This window comes from Apiospora marii (genome assembly GCF_038362585.1).
Source record: "Apiospora marii strain CBS 49790 chromosome Unknown utg000003l_segment0_segment0, whole genome shotgun sequence".
Lineage (NCBI taxonomy): Eukaryota > Fungi > Ascomycota > Sordariomycetes > Amphisphaeriales > Apiosporaceae > Apiospora > Apiospora marii.
The window spans coordinates 7,458,893-7,484,220 of NW_027117374.1; the positions used below are offsets into that span (position 1 = coordinate 7,458,893).

The 25,328-nt window shown below is 51.4% G+C and overlaps 7 protein-coding genes across 7 annotated transcripts; 5 read left to right on the forward strand and 2 right to left on the reverse strand.

Annotated features, from left to right (window-relative positions):
- Positions 1-37: 37 nt before the first annotated feature.
- Positions 38-901, forward strand: PG985_005813 (uncharacterized protein; the record flags this gene model as incomplete). Its single annotated transcript, XM_066825582.1, has 1 exon — positions 38-901. The coding sequence occupies one exon, from the start codon at positions 38-40 to the stop codon at positions 899-901; it is 864 nt and encodes a 287-aa protein (XP_066688742.1).
- Positions 902-2,690: 1,789 nt separating this feature from the next.
- On the reverse strand, positions 2,691-4,427 carry PG985_005814 (multicopper oxidase; the record flags this gene model as incomplete). The annotated part of the gene is made up of 2 exons (XM_066825583.1): positions 2,691-3,902; positions 4,011-4,427. The coding sequence occupies 2 exons, from the start codon at positions 4,425-4,427 to the stop codon at positions 2,691-2,693; spliced, it is 1,629 nt and encodes a 542-aa protein (XP_066688743.1).
- Positions 4,428-6,076: 1,649 nt separating this feature from the next.
- On the forward strand, positions 6,077-6,730 carry PG985_005815 (uncharacterized protein; the record flags this gene model as incomplete). Its single annotated transcript, XM_066825584.1, has 3 exons — positions 6,077-6,215; positions 6,269-6,331; positions 6,402-6,730. The coding sequence occupies 3 exons, from the start codon at positions 6,077-6,079 to the stop codon at positions 6,728-6,730; spliced, it is 531 nt and encodes a 176-aa protein (XP_066688744.1).
- A 2,265-nt stretch (positions 6,731-8,995) lies between these two features.
- On the reverse strand, positions 8,996-9,840 carry PG985_005816 (complex I intermediate-associated protein 30; the record flags this gene model as incomplete). The annotated part of the gene is made up of 3 exons (XM_066825585.1): positions 8,996-9,089; positions 9,280-9,723; positions 9,773-9,840. The coding sequence occupies 3 exons, from the start codon at positions 9,838-9,840 to the stop codon at positions 8,996-8,998; spliced, it is 606 nt and encodes a 201-aa protein (XP_066688745.1).
- Positions 9,841-12,983: 3,143 nt separating this feature from the next.
- PG985_005817 (uncharacterized protein) lies at positions 12,984-13,238 on the forward strand (the record flags this gene model as incomplete). The annotated part of the gene is made up of 1 exon (XM_066825586.1): positions 12,984-13,238. One exon carries the CDS (start codon positions 12,984-12,986, stop codon positions 13,236-13,238), a length of 255 nt encoding a protein of 84 aa, XP_066688746.1.
- A 6,221-nt stretch (positions 13,239-19,459) lies between these two features.
- Positions 19,460-19,630, forward strand: PG985_005818 (uncharacterized protein; the record flags this gene model as incomplete). Its single annotated transcript, XM_066825587.1, has 1 exon — positions 19,460-19,630. The coding sequence occupies one exon, from the start codon at positions 19,460-19,462 to the stop codon at positions 19,628-19,630; it is 171 nt and encodes a 56-aa protein (XP_066688747.1).
- A 3,323-nt stretch (positions 19,631-22,953) lies between these two features.
- PG985_005819 (uncharacterized protein) lies at positions 22,954-23,563 on the forward strand (the record flags this gene model as incomplete). Its single annotated transcript, XM_066825588.1, has 3 exons — positions 22,954-22,979; positions 23,031-23,241; positions 23,294-23,563. The coding sequence occupies 3 exons, from the start codon at positions 22,954-22,956 to the stop codon at positions 23,561-23,563; spliced, it is 507 nt and encodes a 168-aa protein (XP_066688748.1).
- Between the last annotated feature and the right edge of the window lie 1,765 nt (positions 23,564-25,328).

The following is a 25,328-nucleotide window of genomic DNA, read 5'->3' on the forward strand; positions in this document are numbered from 1 at the left end:
GCAGTACAACCGGGCCACCTCCACCCTGGTGAAGGCCATGTCGTCGCAGAATACGATCGCGTCCACCCACGGTGCCCTGCTCTGCTGTCTGATGTTCGTGACCTTCGAGAGCCTGCTGGGGCGGTATTCAGAATCCATCAAACACATCCAGTCGGGCTTCCAGCTCCTCGCCTATCTCGACGCCAGCGGAAAGATCACCGACCCGGGCCTCTGGCAGCAGACGTACGACATGTTCGCCCGCCTGGGACTCGTCTTCTCGGCCTTCATGGACGCCCCGCTGACGCCGGCGCTGCCGAGCAACACGTCACCCATCCTGGACGTCGAGGACCCGCACCAGCCCTTCTGCGACCTGAACGAGGCCTTATACTCGCTGCGGACGCTGGACATTGGGCACTTTGCCGCGCTGCACGAGGCTGAGCAGCAGTATCTGATCACGCAGTACGGCGTGCTCAGGGCGCAGCCGCCGACCCCAGAAAGCGAAATCGTCCGGGCAGATCCGTACGCGCAGGGCCTGCCCCGGAGCACCTCGCGGTCGCCAGTCGCCTTCGACAACGGCGTAGCCGCCGACAACAGCACCATAACCACCACGGCCTTTGATCCGCTCTGGGAGGAGCTGTGGAACAACCACTTCTACGCCTGGAACCAACGCTTCGACCTCACGGCCCAGGAGCTGGCGCCGCGGCTTGCCGAGCTGTCGGACCGCGACCGCACCATGCTGGCGCGGCTGCGCCTGCAGCAGAGCTTCTGGAAGGTGGCGGTTCCAACCTCAATCACGGCCGACCTGAATTTACAGGGGTCCTTAAGAGTCCCAGTCGTAGTTGAACCCCTAAGAAAGCGGACCGGAAGCTTCCCTCTAGCGGGCTCAGCCTCAGCTCACGAGACTGCAGTTATCTATTTTTAGCAAATATGAGGAGATCGCCTATCTGGTAAGGAAATTAGCCGCTTGGTGGTAATCAAATCTATCGGTATACCTCATCAAGCGTATGGAACTACTTTGAACGAGCGACCTCAATTATCTATGTAACTTCCACCAACAACCCTTGGATCCAGCCCCTGCTTTATGTTCTGATATCTTGAGCCCTGTGCCATATAGAAGCAACATACCCGAAGGTGGCATATTTTCTCCTGATACTCAGAGCTCGCTAATACCCCGGAACCAGTCTGCGTGCTGCCTCTGGGTGCACTTCCGGTAACCAGAACAGGCGGGCATGGGCTGCACCAGACAAGCCGTACGTTATGCGTCTCCCAGTCCGCGCTTCTAAAGAACTGGCGCCTGTATAGTGTTATCGTCCACCCCGGTTGCGGGGCTAGAGGCAGAGGTGGAGGCTAGGAGGGCTAGGAAGCGAAGGAAGGTTAAAATGAGCCCTAATTCCAAGTTCGCCAACATTGAGGCTGCTCGGAGGACTCAGATCGAAGTGGGTGAAGTCGAGGGCAGCACGAACGAATCTAGCGAGCCTGAAAACCCTAGTGACGGCGAAAGCTGTATCGTAGTAGCATCAGAACAGTCATAATAGTTTATCGAAATTGCTGTCTTATAATAGAAGAGCATCGTTTCACGGTGGCCCATATGTGGCGGTGGCCCATGTGTAGGTGAGAGACGTTACATACTATTCCGGAGCGTGAGCGGCGGAGATTCCGCTCCAAATCAGGTCAGATATTACAAGCCAAACAGCAAAATGCCGTGCAGTTTCGGTCTCAAGCTTTACACATAAAAGGCCGGATACTAAAGGGCTACCGCATTTTCATCATTGGCAAACCCCCCGAGCATAAAGGAAACACGGGACGTTAGGGTTCGGTCCGTCATCGCTCCCACTGCAGGCGGGCTTTAAGAGCTGTATTCTTTCTTTTTCGGTTAGAGTTCGAGCTGTTAACCCAATAGAGCTATAAGATTTATTGGCAATAGGTTAGGATCACGTCGAGATGACAGACTTGCCTTTGACCACGGCACCCTCGCTATCGAGATGATCGAGGCCTGTCGAGCATCCTCGGCTGTTTCGAAATGGTTCGCTAGGCGCTGTACTTTCTGATACCAAGGAGTGTGTATCTTGAGGTAAATACTCAGGTACAACGGTAAAGTACGGAAAGACGTATATAATCGGCCAATATCACGGGTTCTACCACTTCTCCATAGTTTCCAACGAAATAAGGCGCCCGCTGACTGCGAGTCAGGCAACGGTAAACCTTGTCAAATATCTTGGCTAGAAGTCTCGATGTAGCGCGGTGACCAGCAGGATTCAATTCTGGAGCGGGTCTACAGTCGGTTTTCCGCCCAGGGGGAAAGCTCTTCTGGTCCAGTGATTACAGTGCTCAGCGCAGATAGGAGCAAGCTCACCAGGAGGTACTATGGAGGAAGTGTCATAATAAACATCTCGAAAACCAACGTCTTCTAGTGCTTGGGTATCAGCCACTAACGTAAATAATAAGACCATTTATGAAGCCTAGCAATATCAAGAAAGCTCACGAAAGAGGCAAAGTACACAACTCAGCCAGTGACAATATCAAATAGTCATAACGCCCAATATCAATTCAACTCTTTTCTACTGCAGTTAGTAAAACAATACAAGATCATGATGCATAAAATATATCACCAAAAATATTAAGCCGAACGTTAACATAAGCAAAATCTTTGTCTCAGTTTCGAAAGAAGAAGAAAAAAACACGCATTCAGTTACATGAGAAAGAAACCATGTTTAGATGCCAGAGTCTCCCTGCTTGACGGTCTTTGCAGTCTGGTGGGCGTTCCATGCCTTGCAGGTGTCCTTGAGCCTTTTGTTGTCCAGGGTGGCCGGGATCTTGGCCTGGGCCTCCACGAACTGGAGGGCGAAGCCCTGGCTAGTGTGCCAGCCGATGTGGCAGTGCATGAGCCAGGCGCCCGGGTTGTCGGTCTTGAAGGCGAGCACCAGGTGGCCGGCCTGAGGCAGCATGGCGGTATCGCGGCGGACCGGGTTGTTAAGGTTCAGCGGGGTGACGCCCTCTTGGTAGAGACCCGCGCCCTGGGACAGGACGTAGAAGTCGTGGCCGTGCAGGTGGATGGGGTGGGCGAGCGCGAGCGCGGCCTGGACCACGACATAGACCCAGTCGTCGTCCTTGGGGTTGTCGGCCGTGGCCAGCTGCACATTGGCATTGGATTTCTCGAATGGCTTCTTGTCGTGCACCTGCAGCAACGTTGGGTTGCCCCAGTGGACGATCATTGTAGTTGAGTTGATGTACCACCGGAACACCTTTTCGTTGTTCATGCCAATTGCGACAGTGTTCTCGGAGCTCCAGGCCTTGGAGCCGACCTGGTGACTTATGTGAGGTACTAGTGACGCCGCCGGCATGTCTACACAGCTATCCTTGATGCTGTGGCCCTTGGTCGTGGGCTCAGCGCCGCCAGGGTTGGCCGCGCCGTAGGTGACAATGCCCTTGACGTTGGCGGGGTTCGCAATATTAGTGCAGGCGGACTGAGGAGTGGCGCGCATCCAGAAGCTGCTGGCCACGGCTTCCTGGTTGGCAGTGACGATGACATCGTAGCGCTGACCGATACCGAGGCTCACGACGTCGGTGGTGAAGGGCTTGATAGGAACCAGATCCATCGCGATGACCTGTAGGGTGTGGTTGTCGATAGAAAACTTGAAATGCGCGTCGAGAGCGCCGTTGACCAGCCGAAGGCGGTGCGATTTGTCCTTCTCCAGGGCCACGGCGTTACGCTTACCAGTTATGACGCCCGAGTTGTTGAAGGTGTTGGTGCCGTTGAGGAGAGCGTTGTCGAGCTTGGGGGGGCCTTTGGCCTGGGCCTCGTCCCACAACTCATCTACGGTGCGGTGGCTCCAATCGTTAAGGAAGAGCATACCCAGGTCGATGTCGTAGTTGGCAGTCGCGGGGCCGTTGATGACGATGCCGCCGAAGACGCCCTGCCATGCCTGCAGCGCAAAGTGTGAGTGATATCAGGTAGAACCGTACTGAGTGGCCCTCCACTTGTAGGTGAAGGTGGTCCCGGGCGGCGAAGGGCACTGGGTAATGGAGGCAACGCCATCGTTGTCGTTGGTATGGTTCTGGCGAATGCCGTGGAAGTGAAGACTGGTGCCGTTGGTCGAAGTCTTCAGCGAGTTTCGCAGGTGGACCACGACGGTATCACCCCAGTCGGCGTGCAGTGTCGGCCCGGGTATGGTGCCGTTGATGGCCATGGCATAGCGGCTGATGCCGTCAGGTGCTATCTGGACCTCAGTCAGGTCGAGATAGTACTCGCGGGTAACTCCGGTGTCGGGAGCCTCAGTGCTGTAATCGGTGTTGATGTTGAAATTGCACCAGGCCGAGCGGGTCTGGGGTGTGTTGCCTTGACATGCAGCGCGCGGTGTAAATTGCGATGTAAAGGGGTTGATGGCATGTCCGGAAACGAGGGGAACAGCCACCAAGGGCAGAAGGAGGGACGAAGCGAATGCGAACATGATAGCGAATGATTGTTCACTTGCCTCAAGGCAACTGAAGAGGAAGAAGCTGAAGGGAGGGAATGAGTGTTGAGTTGAGGATGCTCGTCTTCTTTTTCCCCCACATATCGACGCCGTCTTCCCCTCGACGTCTTATACTCCAAAGAAGGGCCTCACTCCCTGCCCTGGCTATCATCCTCTTCACGCCAAAGTTGTCGCATCGTCGGCCGAGGAGGCCATGGCCTGATGCCTTCGGGATGCAAGCGTGGTGAATCCTCTCTGTATGCAGGTGCGTTACATATGTGAATACGACTATGATGAACCAGGTTTCGGTTCACCCATGCGTAGGCCAATAACACAACACATTTTCTCAGTAGGGCAGTGTAGTATTCCGAAGCGTCTGCACGAGCACAGCAGGGGTATAGATAGTATCCGTAATTTCAGGGTGGGGAGCGTGCTCAGGCGCCTGAGCAGGGGTCTTCCTTGGTATTCTTTTCTCTCCAGTCAGATGCGATATGATAGTATTTCCACTTTCCACGGACCAAGCCACTTATGCAATAGACGCACAGAGCGCCCTTCGGTGTCTTTTTGGTGCGGTTTTTGTTGCCTCCCCAGTGCGGTAGCCGCTTTGCATATACGAAGTCATCCACCCAATAGGAGCACCAAGCGCGCCGAATCCGTTACTCAAAGCGGCAAAGCGGTTGACTTAAACATCCTTGCTGCGACTATGCAACACAACGTGCTTTTAGTTGTTTGTTTTGTCGTCCCATCTGACAAGCCATCATTCCTGGAGCAACCTTCTTTTAAGCCTAATTAGATGGATATCGTCTGATTTGCGTTTCTTTTCCATTTCACCGTCTTCTCCAGATGTCACGGTATAGGTTTTCCGACAACTATGTTCGTTTCTGCAGATCGACCTGGCAGGGAAGTATGCTTATTCTGCATTAAGCAGGCAATCTGCTTTCCTTCCTTCGAGAACCGCCATAAAAAGCGCTACGTAATCCCCCATCGGGGTCGGCCCGATGTTTTGGGGGTCGTGCAGAAAGTTGTGAGCCTCTCCATCCCCTTGCTGATCGTAATTGCCGGCCTGTAACCTCGAGGTCTGTGGTGTTCAGGGTGCCGTCAAGGGTGATATTTGCGGCTCGACAGGGGTAGCTTGAAATATGGGTCGCGGTAGATCTGCTGTAATACCACGGACCCCTGACTATAGTAGCACCCGCAGTGTCCGTTCGAGAAGAACGAGTCAGTTGTGATAGACGCAAAAAGACTCGCGTCGCCAAGTTTGCTGTCGTCTCCTGAACTGCAACCTGCCAAGACTTTCGTAGAACAGCTAAACCCCACACCGATGTGACATACCCACGCCAAGACTGTGGCTGATATCCGCTCCAAGTCGAGCGGCGATGAGATGACTGCGGCATGTGTAATCGCCTATGCGCATTCCTCGGAGTCCGGTTCGGAGCCAGGTTCGGAATCCATCCCTGTTCTTTGGCAAACTGACGCCTTGTCCCGTCCTCATTCTGGAAAAGATTAGTAATGACATTCACCTTGTTCAGTTGATAAGTATCACCCATCTGTCCGCCCGTTTCCTATTCACACCCTGAGTCACCTGCTAACCTGACTGTTCCATCTCTTACACACAAACCATACTTTCGTTCATCCACTTTTTCAAGATGCTCTTCAAGCCCCTTGCTCTTTCCGCTGTTGCACTCGGCGTTTCTGCCAAGCCCTCAGGACACCCTGATGTGTCTGACTCGGCCATATATGCCTACGGCAACGACATTAGTGGCCTGCCCATCGTCAGAATCAAAGGTACAGGAACACATGTATGCCTAAGGTCTATGTGGCTAACTAAGAGAATCTAGACAGCGCTTACTTGACCAACATCACGTCGGTCCCTTCGGGCTCCTCTATTCAAAATCTGACCTGTACGTTCAACCGATCATTGTACCCCCGAGAAACTCCACGATTCCAACCCATCATCTGTCATACCAATAGTCACCTGCGTCTCCAAACGCCGAACCTTGACGGCCTCGTCGACACCGCAAGGTAACACCACCGCTCGCACCAGCTTCTTCGCCTTCAAGAAGGACACGGGCTTGGCCACATTCACCGAGGCCGTAGATGATGCCTTATCCATGACAACTGGCTACTTCTTCTTTGGTAATACGCTTTTCGTGGACGTAAACGAGAAGCACATGGGGGCGGAGTGGGTGGCGATCCCCGTGCAAGTGGATGGCCAGTCCTTATTTCAAGTCGGCTGGAACGTGACCACGGCGGGCTCAATTCCGATCCTGCTTAACACCCAGGCGCCCATGACCGAATAATACGACGTGGATCATTCATTGGTTGATTGCTGGAGGGAGAATAGGGGGTGCGTGGTAAAGCAGCCAGGCAGGATGCAGTCGGCGAGCGGTTGATACCGGGGGAGGGGAGGCGGGGGCGATAAGATACGGTTTTTCAATTCATAGCACACTCAGAACATTATTAGGGATTCTTGCACAAGTTTTGTTACTATATAAGATTCTAATCCTTCTACCATTAAAAGGGATTAGAATTACCTCGTTTTGGCTCTCTTGCTTTGCAACTCGGAAATGACCATCTCTCTAGCTCTTTGTGAAAAGACACACGATACACGTATTGTCCTCATACAACGTCAGATGAAAGGAGTTCTTCCCGCCACGTAAAGTGACGCTTCGTTGCCAGTCATGATGGTCAAAGCATAATTCAAAGTGCTTCGCTATAGAGTTATTAAGATTGGAATACAGGGCTTAGTATAGTCCCACTTAAGATCTGATGTGATCAGGTGTATTTTCCGGCCAGGCTATGCACATATTCTCCGAGCTGGTCCGATAGTCGCTACTATGGTGCCTCATTATTTTGAATTTGATAGAACCGGGGATGCACGAAATAATGCTGCGCATTCTATTTCAGGGGGATTCGGCTACATGGTTCCGCTGTCAGTGTGCCGTTCCCATGACGGGAATAATACTCTCTGGGGTGTTCGGGCCTCACTGCCCATGCAGAAAACGGAGGAATGGACGAAGGCCCCTGTCCAAAGTGAGGTAACGAGTCTAGGAGCCCGGAGTTCTGGAACCCGAGTAGCGCAAAAAGTACTTTCAGGCCCCCTAACCCGCCAAGAACCAGTGACGGCTTTGATTGAATGTCAAAGAGCAACAAGTCACTGTATGCTACTGATTTGTTGGTAACAACTTTAATCTTATTATCTGCCTGCAGGAGAGTGGGTAGGGTCAAAAGTGCATATAATTGTTGGACAAATCGGCTGCTTGTCGGCTTCCTTGCTATGATAAAGATGATGGATCTGAGCCGTGCCTGTCCGCCTCCCCGCGGCCTTCCCTGCAAGAAGCGAGATTCGGGCATGGCCTCCGCAGAGCCCCACGAACTCTAATGACTTGAGTCGATCGGTACCGAGAAGCGCTCGGTAACTTCTTGAATGCTAACGTTCGCCGCGGATGATCCGAACCAAGATTACGGTGAATATACCGCCCCGCACAACGATGGATCCAGCTTGAGGCTCGGAGGCCCGTCCCATCCTGTCTACATGTGGATAACCCTGTCCCCATCGCCCCAATTTCTGCCCTCTTCCCCCTGCGCACGGACATGCAAGACGCTGACGCTTTTCGGGCGTATAGTTGTGTCGTCTTACCCACCACGCTATGGGCAGCCGTGACAGCGGTCTAATGTGGATTGACCATAGTCAATCTTACAAGCGGATCGGGCCGGCGGCCAATCACGTCTGCGCGATTATCAAGAAGAGCCGCTTTTAGTGTAACGTGACGTCCATTGAAGCTCTACTGCCGGTGTCTCGGTGCCCGAAAAACGCATCTTCCGAACAAAACCCAGGGGGAGCGCTTCGTAATTGGGAAATCCTGGTGGTCGTAACGAGGATGGACCATCTACGCCAAACGGAGTGGAAGCACGATATGTGATGTTCTAGTTTAGTAAACAGAGCGCCTTATTTGATTTTCGCAATCATGACAACTACATGAGCCGCCCAGGGAGCGCCCGCAAAAAGGTGATTAGACTGAGATGCAGTCTGTGTGCGCGTTTCCTACTGCTTTGGTTTGCATTTGTGTAGGATAAAGCTCTTCGACACCGTGGTGCTCGTAACGATGGCAACCTTGCAAGGAATGGGCCTATCGTAGTGGACGAGAAATTCGCTCATGATCCCCTATTCCAGAGTTGCTCAACCGTACCTTGATGGGTGGAACATGAGCTATCTGGCCAATACCTTATTCACGCGTCCAGGTTTCCAGTAATTTTTGAGCCCGCCTTGTAGTGGCGATGCTGAAATATTACTAGTTTTGTAGACGGGGGACCTCGCGGGCTCTGTGTATGCTAAGGAGTCAACGATACGACCCCTGATAGCTTTGCTAGTGCAGACTTCCAACATATCAAAACTGATGGGATTTTGCTATAAGTAGCCGGACTGCGATATTGAGTTTATTCTACTGATAGGCCTGTAAATGTAACCGAGCATCTGAGGATGACCAAAAGCATCATTCATCTACAGATGCCACTATAGGTGAGATAAGCACATGCAGCCGAAGCCTTCTTAAACAAGCAACAGCTTATCGCATCTCGTTGTGCTGATGAACATTAACTTTCGATAGTGAAACTGCGTTACTGCCCTTCTCACGGAGCAGCCATAGCTCCGAGTTTGTACTGAATAACAATAAATCCTGTTGCGAGTCATTACTACTACGAACGATCTTTATAGGAAGCCGAAATCGAGTTGACTGTCAGACTAGAAGCGCCTTCCTGCTTTCCGAAATAACTTGAAAGGGATATCGAAATTAGTTTGCACGTCTCTTGAAACGAGATTGGATCAGGATCAGTTGACACTACTACGTACCTTCTCATCATCAAGCTGATCGTCTTAATGGTGCTGGTATTCAGGGGTTTGGCATCAGGCTGCGTCCTCCCCCTGTACGTCGCCGCAAAATTGGCCCATGGCAGGAAGCCATTTTGGATGCCGGAGGAGCCGACAGTGCTACCGGGTACCGTGAAGCTGGTCTCGTACAGCAAAGTACTCTCGCGATCGCTTGTGGGCAATATGTCCTTCAGGTTGAGGGTATACAGCTTGCCGTCAGATAGGGCAACGGAGACGAGCAGTCCGTCATAGCCGGTAAGGTCCCAGTCCAAGGAACCAACGGTCTGCTGCGAGGCGAAGCCAGCGCCACCGAGCGTGATATCGTCCAGGTAGCCGGAAAACGCGGCCTCGTTCTTCGCCACGGCCATGTCCAGGTGCGAGGAGCTGTTGCCGCCGAGAACTGAGTCGTCGACAGCCGCCCAGAGACTAACATTCCAAGGCCTGTTCGATATTGTCAAAAATTTTGTCTCCTAACCGATGACGAAACATGAGACGCGCAGCATATAGTGTTCCCCCCAGAAGGGGTAGTTGTTGGAGGGCCATGTCGTAGAATGGAACCAGGCCTACCGGTTCTTTGGCCCAGAGTAGTGAATAGTGAAAGATAGAAATGCGGAAGGTATGCAATACAAAAAGTTCCACTGAAGTCGAAAGTCGTCTGCGTGATAGTAACCCCTGGCCCATCGGCGCACGTATAGGAAATGGTACCATAGAAACCGCCGAACGGCTGGCTATCCGATGCACTAAATTGCGATGTGTGGGACAACGCGGGATTCGACAGGTCGAAGCTGACATTTCCTCGTGCATTCAATCCCTTGTGGTCGAAGTTCCTGATCTCTCAAGCAAAATTGCCGAGGGTCGCAGCCTGGCAGCCTGTCGCATTCGTCCGGCTGCGCATTGGCGAAGCAGCTGCCGATAGTGTAGTCAAGACGGCGATGGCGTGCTGCATGGTGGTCAAGTGGCCGGGTCAAGCAAACTTTGGGCGAATGTCCGCAGCTGAAGCACATCTTGAGAATCACGTCGCGGTGGGCTAAGGCTACCGCTCCCTAAATATCCAGCCAACTAGCCGCTTTTATGAGAATCAATATCAGAAAATCATACATTTGCTCGGCTAGATATGCGGGTACCTTGGTGTCCTTTAGAATACCATATGGACCAAAGCTGGTTGCTAGCAGTACTTCCGCCTCTGAGTACTCCATCCCCCTATCCCAGACAAAAAACCACTCAATCGAATCAGTTTTGGTGCTGCAAAGTAGCCCAGTACTGGTCCAGGAAAGCAGCATACTGGTCTAGATCCTGCTCCGACTCCCAAGTTGGGCATTCGTACCCAATCCACTTTACAGAGTAGTATAGGACTCCACTTCTGGGGTCATAGTGCCCTATCACCGCATCCATATTATGATCTGATTTGCCCTCCCTGATTGCGGGCCGCTGCTGGCCCTCCAGCCATACGGCCACAGAACCATCTCGTTCGCATACCCAGAGCAAGTCCACGTTCGGCCCGCCCTCCAGCAAACGCCCCTTGTTCTCGGCTAACACGCCATGGAATACAGCATTAGGCGTTTGCAGAGTGTAGAGAACCCGCGCTACGACTAGATTCAATGACCAATGTGTTCGGATCCCCAAGCCTTTCAAAGCTGATGTAAGATCTTGCGTTGCCATGTTTTATGCCTCCTTTCGTCATATATAATCTATCCTGACGAAAAGCTGCGATGTGCGACCATAGTTCTGTACGGTATGTACTAGTGCAAAGCTTGTGTAGAACCGTGTCTTGAAGGCGCTTTTATGTGGATTCCGCTCCCCTGGTCCTGTTATGGCGTAACAGCACCAGCTGGGTAGCGACATTATTGACGACGTATGCCTGAATAGGCTTTTGCCGTGTACACTATAACTATCCGATTCGGGTCACAGTAGGCACATCTAGCACTAAAAGTCGACCTAGGTAAAAGTTGACTCCTGTCTCAAAATTGCCAAAAAGCGCCATAGTATGGTTGCAGTTTTCCAACTCATATAGATGGGCATCTCGTCAGATCTGCGTCCTTAGGGCTTAGGTGAGTGAGGAAGGTCGCAGTGTAAGAATTATGGCAACTGGGTTGGATCCCTCATGTCAATCAGGTACCAAACGAGCCATGACTACGACCGCGTTTGCACGACTAAGCCTAGACGCTATAACCGAAGACATGACGTCCATTTTAGCACGTACTACCCACGACCTCCTCTCCCACGTAACATTGCCGGATGCAGTTGGCATTCATCAAGCCTCTAGGTGTTGCCGAGGATGGGCTGGAGACCCCTCCAATAGTTCAGTGGATAGTGAAACATTATTGCTTCAACGATTCATTTCCCATCTGGTGAAGACCTCCAACACCAACCCGCTAACGTTGCTGGCTACCTTGGAGTATTTACACGGCTTGAAAGGCAAGCTCAGGTTGGCGACACGCAAATTCAAATGTACAACGTACCGTATCTTCCTAGCTGCGCTGATAGTAGCGAATAAGTATCTATACGATTGGTCGCCGAAGAACAAGAAGTGGGCCCGATACAGTCGTTGGTCTTGTGGAACGGTCCGTTTCCGGTTCACTCTACTGGATGTCAACTTGATGGAGGCCGAGATGTTGTCCTTGCTCGAATGGCGGCTAGTCGTCACTGAAGATGACTTCTTCCGCGTTCTGATGACATCCTTGAGCCCAGGTGAGAACAAACTACCAGATTCGGTACATCAGTGTTCACAGCTGGGCTGATAGCCATAGCTAGTGACATAGTTGAAACACGAGAAAGAATTATGGACCCAGTAGAACTGCGAGTACGCCGATACTCGGCTTGGGAACAGAAGGAATCAAGACCAATATGAGGCTGAGGTGAGCGTGCCTCAAGAGCATAATCTAGCATCATCCTCTTTGACTGTGTTCAATAGAATGACTCTCTTCTATTTGACTAGCCTGGCTTGCACCCAGTCATGCCATTTCTCCTGTGTGTCTGTATAATTTGATACCCCGAAGATCTATACGAAGCGGCCTCCCTCAGGTAGCCCACGCCCAAGTCCCTGCGCCCATGCATATGGACTAAGGGGACACTACCTTCCATGGCTGACTTCTGTCCTGGAGAGCCCAATGAAGCCGCTATTGGGACCACAAACACACACGTAGCGTGATCTGGCACGATCATATTGAGTTGGTGTGTTTTATCCGGCGCAAATGCCTGCTCGATTGATAGACATCTCTTGAAGATCGATTCGACGAGCAATTATGGGTACACGACGGGAGATAAAGTTTAGCCGTAGAGCCCCAATGGGAGCGGCGAGGCTTGAGAAACAAAATAGGAGGCGATCCGGCTCGAGAAACCGAACGGCTACGGTACTGTAGCAACTCTTATTCAAAGGTACCCCTTCGTAGTATCCTCGGTTCTGAGCTGGCTCTGGCGGCAGGCGTTCAAAACAGGCGCTTTTCAACTGTCTCCAACCTGACAGGACGAAGCTGCACCGTATATAGGATGCATTGCAGCTCTCATCGAAATCATGTATTTTACGGCTATAATTATTCGAGACTGTAGAGATTGACCCCATTTCGTTCACTGCCTCCAGAGAGATGGTAGAAAGACCCCATAAACATCAGTCACAGAAGCCTCCGTACTCCCCGACCCTAGTCGACATTGAGATCCACAGACTTGGGGGCATGACAACGGCTTTCGACATGCACCCCGACCACCTGCAGAGCTTGAAGACACCTACGACCGAACATGACCGCTTGGTGGAGCTATCACGGGAGAACGGGAGACTACGGCAAGAGGCATTGTACTTCCGAGGGCTGAGCAGAGAGGTCACTCCGCTGCTAGCCGTACTGCGGTATCATATCGACGGGCTGTCAACGACTGTGCGGAAATGCAATGAGAAGATCGAAAAGGCCAATGCGCAGTGGGAGGCAGAGGATAGTGGCAGAGTGGAATGACGAGTGGAGTACTACATGGACGTCGTACAACAACGTTAGGCAGGCTCGGGTTTGGCTTTCAGGGTGTAGTAGAATGGGTTCAGCGATGTCTAGTGCAGTATCTTCTGAATAGACTGTGGCCATGGTTTGGGGCTTACCAAGAAATAAGGCGAGTTACGAAAGAGGAGTATCTCCTCAGGTCAATGGCCTTTTCTTGTAATATACTATCGCGGCAGTGGCGACGCATTCGTGGGCATCATTCGTCGCCTCACGTGATGGGTATTTTATCGATTCCTCTAGATCGACGTCACGGCCTTTATATCAGATCTTTCTTCCTCCAAACCTCCAAACGCACAACAAGTGTCTATGGCGAGCTGTCGTTCTCCTGATGGGGCGGAAGCGGCCATGTCCGCCACAGCAACCTCTTTTGAATAGCCTTCATCAAGGCTCGCCATCCATCCATCCATCCACTGGAAGGCTTAAATGGATGGGTGGATTAGTAATAAAGCTATACATAAGTGGATGTACATGCACTGAGCCATTTTGCCAGTGGATGTACACGTGGGTGTGTATAGCATGTAAGGAAGCCTATAGCCATCCTCGAGAGGCGAGGATATCGTTCAAAAGCGGTTTGGTGACCTGAAGAGAAGGCTCATCGTTAGTAAAATTATACCCTTGGCGCGGGTGAAGACATCTAATACTGCAGTGGTTCGTCTCACTCTGACTCCCACAAATGGATGGCTGTGAACTAGCGAGTGATATCATGCCACGCCCATCGTAGTCAAGCCAAGTATGAAGAAGCGAGCTCGTAAACAACCCCAAGCTTCAACCCCAGAGACCCGAGAGTCCGCGAGAGTATATAAGCCAGTGATTCCTTCCTGGACAAATCTTGATTTTTTTTTTCTTTCGTTCTTTCATCTTTTTAGCCACGCGCACAATAAATTGAACACAAACAGGTTTGCAAGTCATAGCGCCACTGCTGCACTGCAAGGAACTGGTCTATTTTCGAGTCAGCCCAGAAACCCATCATCCGAAATGTCATCCCATAGTGCGTTACTTGCCTGAACATGGGTGTATAGTAGTTGACTTTTTACAAGGCATCTCCGACGTCCTAACAAAGTTCGAAGCACTACTGTGCCAGTTTGAGGATGAAGACATACAGCACGAGGATACAGCTATGGAGTTCAGTGATTTGTACCTAATGGCACAGGAGTACTACAGCTCTCTCGATTATCCACACCAGCTGAAATTGATGGATATGTTCGTGAGGAGTTCTTGCTTTATCAGGTTCTAGTTACAACGCTACGGGCAAGCCGAAGTGGCTAGTCACCAGAACCAGGGGTTATCTGCTCGAACGTAGCTCTGGACACTGGGTTACGCTCTGGATAGCTAAAGGCGCCACAGCGGGTGGCGGTCCTACTGAACACATCGCCATGCTTCTGGCCCCGGAGCGATCACTCCATCGTGGGAGTCACCATGAAAACCTACCTAGCACCAATACAAGCGGAAATTGTCATAAGCAGCGGTTGTAAGCAGCAGATACTTGTTACTGATCCCACAGCCCCTTTGAAAACAGAACTGGCCAACGGGTTGCTGGGTGCCATGGAGCAGAGTCGATTGAGGGATGTTGATGCCGACATCAGCTTTTCCTTGCTTAGAGGGTTGCGGCAGGGCTTGCCGGACTGGCAACAGCCGATGCATGTATTCTTGCCCTGGCGCTTGTCCAACCAAAGCGCCACCTTGTGAGTGAGGTTGTTGTGCGATGCGAACTGTGGCCTGCTGGTGTCGGTCATGTTGCTGTGACGGATAAGCATTAAGGATGGCATTGGAGTATAGACAGTACAAACAGGAGGGCCCTCTGGTTTTGGCAAGCACGTGGAATGCAGAATTAGAATGATGGTAGAAAGGCTTCCAGTACAAGGGGCTATGGGGCCTTTTAAACCAGATTTCGCCACCCCTCTGGATGAATCACCCAAGCCAGGCAGCCTGGGTCTCGGCAGCTGACGGTACTGCTTCATCGCCTTATGGTGGTTCGGCCTTTATCGACAGCATTGCAGATGAGTTCAGATACGCCATGAAGAAGTCGGCACCCTACCGCGTCCGTGGGCCGCGACAATAACGGCCACAGTCACAATAGGTCGACCTTCAATACACGCAGTAAATCTTCGTTTTAAATAGTCTACCAACAATTCTACAGCAGGTCGTACGCCTTCTCCCCATACTCCGTAACACGTCCCGTGCTAGCTTGTCGAGAGCAGTGGTCATGCGCATCTCTGTCTTTGTCCTCTCCATACAGGGTCTGGCCCGCCTCTCGTTTGTCATTAATTCCCTATGGTTGTTATCACACCTTAGCGGTCATGACTTGGTGCTTCGCATAGTGGGTTGGTGAAGACTTGTGGTCGTGACTAAAGGCACACCGTCCTGTGGCTCAGCCCTCCCAGGCACGCCCCCTTATTTGAGGATACCGTAGGCCACGTTCTGATATGTATGCTCCGCTCGCCTCGATGTAGCTTCAGCTACTAGTAGTTCCCAGCGTATGCCACTATAAACCCCAGAAAAAACCCGAAGGCAAATGCCGAAAGAAGCCAGTCCACTGGATCGTTACCCTTGGTTTCTCCCGGCGCCGGTTCCTTGTTACCGATTTTGAATTCAAGCTCGTTGACAAACTCGCTGGCATCCTGGATTCTGTAAATCCATTCCTCCTCCAAGTATTTGCAGTCGCAGTCGCAGTCGCAGTTGCAGTCAGGTAGGCTTCTGAGTATATATTGGAGGTTTTTGGCGCATCCCTTGAGACCATAGGCTAAATTGTAACATTGAGTGACTAGATCCATCAATTCTGGGTGCTCCGAGATGTTGAAGTGATGATTTTGTGTAGGCATAGCTAGAGTGAATGGTAAAAGAGTTCAGATAAAACCTTTGTCACAATGGAAGGACACGGAGAAATTCAGGACTGGAGAGAACTAGCCAGATAGCTGGAATTTATACCCGCGAGGCTTTGTTTCCACGGGATGTGGAGGGCAAAGAGGCGAGCCCCTGTAAGTTCAGCTTCTAGGGCTCCTCGAACAATCTGTAAGGGAGGCCGCCGCCTGAAAACGTCTTATGGTAGGAACCATCGACCAACGGCAATGATCCTCCCGAGGCTGGCTGACGACGTGGCCATTAAACGGACTCCTGGTTACGTCATTGGCGACATCATCTATACACACCCCCTAAAGGCCTCCTACCACAATAAACAACCGAAATCTTGGAAACCAAACCAAACCTGGAACCCGACCAGCACTGCCTCTCGTCTCGTATGTACAGATTTGAGCCTCAACCTGTTCCACATATTATCCGCCATGTACCAGCCGCAGCTCTCCGTCACCATTGCCCAGTAATAGCGCATCTGATCGGCCATGATGGGGAATGATAACCTAATCATCGTCTAGCGTAATGATCTCGATAGGCGCTCTGCGTGACACAATCTTGGTAACTGACTGAGGTCGTGCTGGCCGCGGCACCTGCACTGGCCTTATATCAACCCCACTTCCCTCGCCGGCTTCTTCCATATCTGAATCGATGATCGGTTTCCAAGAACCGTCAGCAGAGACAGTAATATCTTTGGCAGTAAGCTGCCTTTGCACGGCCAATATCGATCTGACCTCCGAGAGGAAACCATCAATGCGAAGTACTTGAGGCCGAGCATCTTCGCCGCAGATGGGGCATTTCCATTTATCTGTTAACGAAGATCCTTTAGGGCAGGCACCACAATTCGCTCCTTTGGTCCCGCAAACACACCAATTCTTGATTGGGCGAGTATTTAGCCACGTCTCGAGATCAAAACAGTCCAGGTGCTCGCAACTTATACCCCGAACAGGTACGTCAAATATACGAGAACTAAAGGGATCAGTGATTCTAATGACCAGATCACTAGAGAGCATAGTGATATCGCCGTCAAGTGCGCCGCAAGGTGCGCCCCCTAGACGCGTCTTGATGTTGTTCAAAGTCTGCTCGGCTGGCGTCTTGTGTATGCTGAAGTTATTCAACGCGAGAACAGAACTATGGCTGAGTGTCTCCACCACCTCGATATCAATGAACGGCTTTTTGGTTAACGGGATCAACGTGTTCGGTGGAACCAACACTTTGAGTTCGTTGCGACCGGGAACGACATAGTGGTCGACTTCAACTGGCTGATCATAGCGGTAGTGTTGCTCGTCCCCGATCCTTAGGATATGGCCATTTAATTGTATGTAAGTATGATCAGGCCAGACGGTGTCCCACTTCACCCATTGCCCCTCGGGTATCGATTCCACATCGTGTCGGCAAAAAACGCATCGTAGCCGGACACGCACTGACCCGTTTGAGAATATATTGATAGGCAAGGACGGACGAGCGTTGCCATACATGACGGTATTCCTTGATAATTTCGCATACTCCTGGTCAGAAAGGCCAAAGTGGAAGGTGTACAAGTCGGGATGAGGCGGGACGGCTGAGGGGCTCAGCGCCAAGTATTTGACGTATTGGTAGTATCTCTCCTGACTTGGGGGCTTCAAAGTACCATTCAGCATGCCCTTGGGGCTTCTAATACCAGCCTGGTGTAATGTATTTGCTAAAGAATTTCGATCGTAAGGGTCGTGTGTCCAATTAGGCAAAGTGACCGGTGGGTCATGAGTAATCGTAAATGGTTGACTTCCTGCATTGGTACGGCTATCTCCATGGAGTTGTGAATCACCTAAAACGCTCGAAGGTCTGGTGGTGGGAGCCTGTTGGTTTAAAAAGCTAATGGCAAGCGGTTGCTGCCCAGGTTGCTGCTGTTGTGGTGGAAGATACTGTTGGGGAGTTTGTCTTTGCACTTGCTGGTAGAGTTGCTGGTGATGCTGTTGCGGGGGACTTTGGTATTTCGTGTGTTGCTGCGCCACTTGTAGTAGTTCGTCATCTTTACAAGGATGGTTGCTAGCGCCTGGGGGCATGTTCCCAGCAACCGTGTTTGTTGGTATTGCCCTAGCTGGAATGCTCATCTGTGGAAGTTGTACAGAAATCCCCACACGGTTCTGAACGCTTGGTAATGCGCGGCGGCCAGATTGACCCTGCAAATTCTGATGAGACTGGCCTGTCGCGGTTTGGGGATTAACGGGGGAGACATGCTCATGCAATGCCTGGACTGACACAGAGGCAAGACTTCGACGCTCAGAAAGTCTTGCGTGGGTATCTTGGACATGATTATGGGACGAATGTCTCATCACTGGGGCTTGTTGATGACACAGAGGCAGCAAAAGCACATGCTGCCGCTGAAAGACTTGCACCTGTGGCGCGTGACTGAAATGTCCTTGGGCCATATTAAGTGAGAGATTTGTGGAGGGTTGTTGACCATCTCCTAATACATTCTGGATGGGTGCCATATTCGACTGTACCCGAAATCGCGGTGAGGTGGTTGGTAGAGCCAGATAAATTGGTTGTTCCGAAGTTGGAGTGTTACCGCCATGTATGCTCGACCCAGGTTGGGCCGTTGCCAGTATAGGCCATGGTACAGCCGGTAGAGTACTATGAACTGCGGCTGCGCGGTTGAAAGACTCATGGTATGTTGGAGGCCGTGCGTGCGATGGCCACAAATTGTTGAGCTGTTGCTGCTGCTGAAAGACATGTGGCCGAAGATCAGGAGCAAAAGTGGGCGGCGATATGTATTCGCCATCATTGTTAGGCACCTGCGTTCCCGCAGCAAGTGCTTTGTATTTCTGGATTATAAGTTGAGACATTGGCTCTTTGTGAGATTCTCGGTTCGTTCTCGAATGGAAATAGCCGTTGGCCTGAAGGTGCTGCGCCTGGTCCTCTTTGAACAACTCATCCATTTGCGTGCCAACCGGTCCATCGGCAATGCCACATGTTCGCCTGGAAGCTTTAAATGCGATAGGCTGGAGAACCGTTGAGTGCAGTTGGAATGTGCTAAGCATCTCATCAAACAGCAGCGGGTACCCTAGTTTCTTGTGTTCGTCGATGATGGCCATCCAGAATTGCCCGAGACGAACCAAGAAGTCCAATACAGCTCTTACGACGCGGCTGTACTCAGGGAAAGAATGGCGCAATACGTCGAGAGGTCCAGGGAAGTGCACAAGCCAATTCAACTGTGCTGGACAGATTGCAGAATTACTCCTGAGAATTGTGCTCAGTTGTCCGAACGCGCTATCGATCAAAGAAGGGTCGTGTGCGCCTGGAACGTAGAGCTTGTGGGTTTCGCGTGGGCTGGACGACCAAAGACAGAATATTTGATGGAGAACGACGAAGAAAACATCAGCATCTTCACACGCCTTCCTCAGAAGTTCGAATCGTGGTCTTTCTACACTCGGCTCCAGAGCTTCGACCCCGCCACTCTCCCGTATTCGCGCTTCGAGGACTGGGAGAGCCTGGTCTCGCAGAAGGGTCCACATTATAGTAGCTAACTATATCTTTGGTTTTGCAGGGGTGACGAGGATTCTCTCATCCATTGGAAAGACTGGAGGGTCCTAGTGAATCTGATATGCTTCCACAGGGCCAGAGTGGAGATACAATCTCCATCAGGCTTGAGCATATAATGTGCTTGAGTGGATTTCATGTCAGTGGGCTTGGACCTGCCAGCGACTCGTTGCTGCTTGTTGCACCGTGGTGGGAGGATGGCTCGCGAATGGTCCTTTTGTCGCGGTTAGAGTCAACATGCGCAGCATGTTAGGTCTTCGCAGCAGCGGAGGAGCCGCAGCTATGTGGAAATGTAACGCGTCGTGCTCAACGTTCGGGCCCGGTACGCAGGGACGATCGAGGGTGCAACGTAGCGGCGGGATGGTATTAGGCCCACGAGAACAGAGGACGTCGGCGGATCACTGTGGTAGGGTACTGTATGGAACCTGAGCTTCTCTCACGGGTTAGTACACTAACGTAGCCAAAGAATCGTCCGCTAGCTCTCGAATATGATCCTGTGTAGAGCTGTTTTGGGTGCTAAGCCACAACAGTTGCTTACCGTTGGTCGTACATACGTGTAGAAATGACTGCAGCAATTGACAGACTAACGGGAAAGCCGCAGGACAGTCAAGAGGAGCAGCAGCATCTACTTCGTCCAGTTTCTGTCTTGCAGCTCTATAGTGTACCGCTGTGTATGTACGAGGGAAATGCAACTTGGCACATTCGACGCCTTAGAAGTTGGTCCTAGTTGGTGCGGGGTCGCGAACCGGCTCCTCGTTAATAACGGCGTGTTCAAGGGACGCTAGTGCGCCATTGCTACTCTTCCGGCTCTGCACCCCAATAGTACGCCAACAGGTGCGGGCAACGATGGAAGCCAGGACCGGAAACAGCCTAGGAGAGTATTCGAATCTCGACGCAATGCAGCAGAAAGAAAGCAGCCGCTGGATGACACTGGCTCCAAGGTAACTTGCCACCCTGCGCCGGAACAGTACAAGCGGAGCGGGGGAACATCAGGCTATGGCTCCATTTGAAATCGGCGCGCTTCGGGGAGGTTCAATAAGAGACTACGGTCGGGCGGACCAGAATGGTAGTTTGGCCTCCCAGTATCCTTTCTGCAACTACTCGGTGGGAATTGGAGAGGCCTGAAAGTGCCTCGTGTGAGCCAGCAAGTGCGCCACGGCTAACAACAATATCGGCACTGCTGTTCGCTGACTTTGCTCCCTTGGACCGGCGACGCGACCAGCAGCTCTGCATCCTGAGGTCTACATCTGCCCTACCGCAGCTTAACCAGTCTAGGCTGTACATTTGAGATGCCTAGAACTGGCTACGAATAAGTACTTCCTGCTCACGCAATAGGCTGCTTCGTAAGTTGAGCTGCGTCTAGTCACGTCCGTACTACTGTACATCGGACTCTGATTGACAACTGTTCCCTGAGGTACGAGGCCACCAGGGCAGGAAGTCGCTTTATGTAGCATGATCAGAAACAGATGCAGAAGCCTAATGTACGATACTGGTAGGTACGAGCCAGAAGAGCTGCATTGAGGATTTGGGGTACAATGAGCGCATACTAGTATTGGAATACCTGGGACAACAGGATGCATTTCGGCTGCCTGTTGTGAACGGGACCGGACTAGCCCAAAGCAACGAGCCACAGAAGCACATCGGCAGCTACGAGGGGCCCATACACATTGGACGCGGTGGAATTGAGTCGTCGGCGAAATCCAGCCGTGGGGTCAGAAGTTGTGCTAGCCGTGCCAGCCAAAATCTACCACCCACATGGTAGATACTGTCTCTCGAGGAGGCCGTAGTAAAGAAATTAACGAGTGTGGACGACCAGGCACGACCGCGAAAGCGCACTTCTACTGCCCCCAGCACTGGAAGTATTTGGTACTCTGGCATGGGCCAGGTCCGTTTTCAGACGTCCAGTGGCAACCAGCATGTCAATGGGTGTCGGTAGGCGGTACACGTGCTGCGAGAACCGCTCCTTCAGTACACACTGTAATATCGTACGTATATTCGGGACCACAACTACGCCGGCATGGAATGTCACGCAACATGGTTAGACCGGCTGCCAAGAAGCACTTCCTAATCGAGAAATCCGTATCTTCGCAATATGATCAACCCCTAAATGGCAGGTTGGGTACTGTACTGTACTGCACTGGTCAATTCTGGAGACTGGGGCTCGAGATACGAAATCTGGAATATCGGGGTAGCTATCGGTAGCATGGCCAGCAAAGGATGCAAAACGGGTATGCTTTACCCAGAGATACGGGAAAGTACGAACCAGAACAGCAGCACGGGAGGTTGGGCGTACAGCGACCCCGTGCTACTTCAGGACTACATACGCCTACGGCTAGATGCATTTCGGCTGCCCTTAAACGCCCGGAGTATGTCGTAAGGACTGAATTAGCCTAAGCAAGAGAAAAGACCTTTGATAAATCCACTCGACAGTAAGGGCCAACAGAACTTAGGACTGAAAATAGCCCGTGAGCCTCTTGAGCTGATGCAGCAAAAAGAGAGTACGGTTTGACACTGGATAATCCTGATTTCATTGCGGCTACGTCAAAAATTGGATATTGGAAACTACGGTTACAAGACCCCTTTTGTCATGGCTCTAAATCATCACAACACCTAGTTCTCTCACAAGTGTCCAGGCGCATCATTGGCAAAATCCAATGTCTATCGCGTGACATGACAATCAAAGGCGGTCTCGCGCACTGGCACGACGCCCAAAGCAGCTACGACCAAACATACAATTGCTTTGCTTGGCGGGCACGGGACGAACACTCACCGATACATACAACGCACCCAGAGGCAGGTCTACCCCCTTTCCCCCAGCATACCGGGCTATGCTAGCAAGGCACACAAGCCTACAGTTTTTGTGCTATCTTAGGCATAAATGCTCAGCAAAAGCCTCGCTAGGCAGGTTTTGTGCTTCCTGTGCCAGCCGTTTGTTGGGCCTTTGCGTGCAGAATAATTACTGTAAGCATCTCGCTATCTACTTACTTATTAAGGAGCTCCAAAGTGTCAACACTAGCTGCTGCTCATGAATGTTTTCTGGATATTGGCGCGAAGTAGTTCCTTCGCGAATAGCCCAGGTGGGTTGCAACACTGGATACGATTCGATGTCATTCTCCCAACAGAGCTCCCAGTATGACTAAGAATGCCATATTGATTGGCGTATGAGCCTGCGGGAGCGGCTTATGCTCACTTGGACCCTTGGCCAAACGAGAGGTTGGGGGAGTCGACCTTGTCGTAGGTAGTCTCATTTCTGGTGTTTGCTCGCAGCGTTGTGTGGCAGTCGTCACTTGATAGCCCTTTAACCAGCTGCATGCGCCATCACTGGCTGAGAACTAGGTGTGTTATCCATCTAGCTGCCGTGGAATGTGAGCTTGACCAGAGTTCTAGTGCGATCGACAGGTTGGAGACTGTTATCAGTACCGCTGCTTCGAGTCGGCGCCTTCGGTTGGCTCTCGCCAACGCTCATCTCACCCGTCTCCTAAATGCGCTACGTGACAAGCAGTCGTACATGCATATGGTCTCAGCGAAAAGCCTATTCGCAGTCTTGGCAGAGCCAGGCCATGACCAGACGGAGAGCAGAACTCTTAAGCTCGATCGGGTAAACATCGCGATCGCTACTGCAATTTTGGAACACGTTGCCGGTGATCTAGACTCGGCATCCGCTGCCTGGCAACACGCCCTTGTGGTTTCCAAGCGTCATCATGCAATGCCAGGCTACAGACATGGTTATTGCATACTCTGCGAACGAATTGGAGACCCGCCGGGGAGATCTTGCAGAAGCATCCCTGTTGGAGGCCAAGGCCAAACACTTGTTTGCTGCGACCGGTCGCCAATACTACTTCACAACCCTTGGTACCTCTTGGCCTGACATTGTCGGTGATTGGCTCGAGGCGTCGGGCAGAGAGCGGGTCGTTCGCTGATCATATATCACAGGCCTAGCGGCTGCGGAGGGCATCCTACAGGTAGCCACCGAGCTGTTCCATACCAGGGTCGGATAGATACGAGAAATGAGAGGGGGTGGGACGGGTTTATCATGGCGACAGGGGGAGGTCAACGTTTGTGTATACTATATAGTATGGGGAGAAACCGTAGGACTTGCCGTAAAATTGTCGGTAGAATGTCAAAAATGAAGGCTTACTACCTGATTGAAGGATTGTTGTGACTGTGACCATTTTATGGAAGTTATTCGGCTCAAGTGCCAAATGTGTATGAATATTGGAGGGAGGTGGAAGAAGCAGGTTAAGGGGGTGGCTGCTCTCATCAGCCACAGGAGAAAGCGGCTGTGCTATGGGCCGTGGGGGCGGGCTTCTCGTCCAATTGTAGGCAGAGAACAAATGCTATGTTAACTTCTAACTATCCGATAATATTAAATTGCCAGGAAAAGGACGATTCTTCCTAACGCGCCGACAACACATACCGTAGCATCCGCTTGACGACCGACACCATGAGCCGAAGCTCTGGATCAGAGGGGCTGAAATGGCATGCGCTGTGAAACCAAAGACCTGTATATATGACATGAGAAAGACCCGGTAGATAGATGCAAAATCAAGGCTTTGATCCCCCGCTTCTCGACCTTCTACCACGCTGACCGAATGCTCACATTTTGTTGGGGCCAAAGGCTGGAGATGCATTGATGTTGTTGCTCGCTCCATCTACAGCTATTCTGGCTTGCTAGCTAATCCCATATGGGGAAACAGGCAGCCCCAGGTGGTTGGTAGCCTGGAGCCACAACACATTTAGTTTCTTGTCACTCAACATTTATAGATTTCTCTTTCACACTTACCTTGTACACTGTGACGCCAAAAATGTAGCCGAATACAGGTTTATCTTTGTCACCGTCAATTAAAACGTGGTGGAGGGTCGACTTGATGCGCCCAGCGATTCACAGCAATTTTCAGCCAATACATGGGACCCCTGGGGCTTGTCTATCACGCCTATAACCCTGGGAAGAGATGTGAGAAAGCCTGCAGCCTACCGGTCGGGTAAGAAGGAAATTCGCCTCGCTAGGTCAGTTGGACATGAGGCATTCTCGTATTTGTGCATGGCTAATTGGGCGAAAAGGGGCGCTTGTTAATTCTGGTGTCCGTGGACCTTGTGATTGCTTGTGGCTATTTACACCCCGAGTATACAAGGCATTCGTCTGTTTTCAATATGGAAGATTCGCATAAAGAGGGGTGCGACTTTTGCCTTGGACATACAGTAAGGTATGTATAATCAAACATAGCGGTCTAATACTCTGATGTGTTACGCGGGAGGTCGAGATCCGGCAATCAGATGAAATCGGGCACCATTGCCTTACAGGGGAAACGAGGCTGTTGCTAAATGCAACATAACAAATCCAAGGTAACTAGTTGTGTATATCAAAAGTATGACCATGAACCATTAGATTAGTGAAGGAAAAGTTGTATAAATATTTTTTACTTCACCCTGATCCAGCCTTGTCAGCAAAAGAAAGACAGAAGAGGGCAATGCTGGGCGATGATTGTGGCGAAGTTAGGCATACATGCATGCTGACGTGCCAGATGGGTACGTACTGGATAGGTCCTAGATTACGGCAAGTGCACAGTACGTCCGAAGAAAGGAAAATAAACGTATTAGGAGACTACCTGAAAGACATTTGCCACAGAACTCTCCTCTACTAGTCCACTGAACCATGGCCATATTTCTCATCCTAATGCGTCAGGT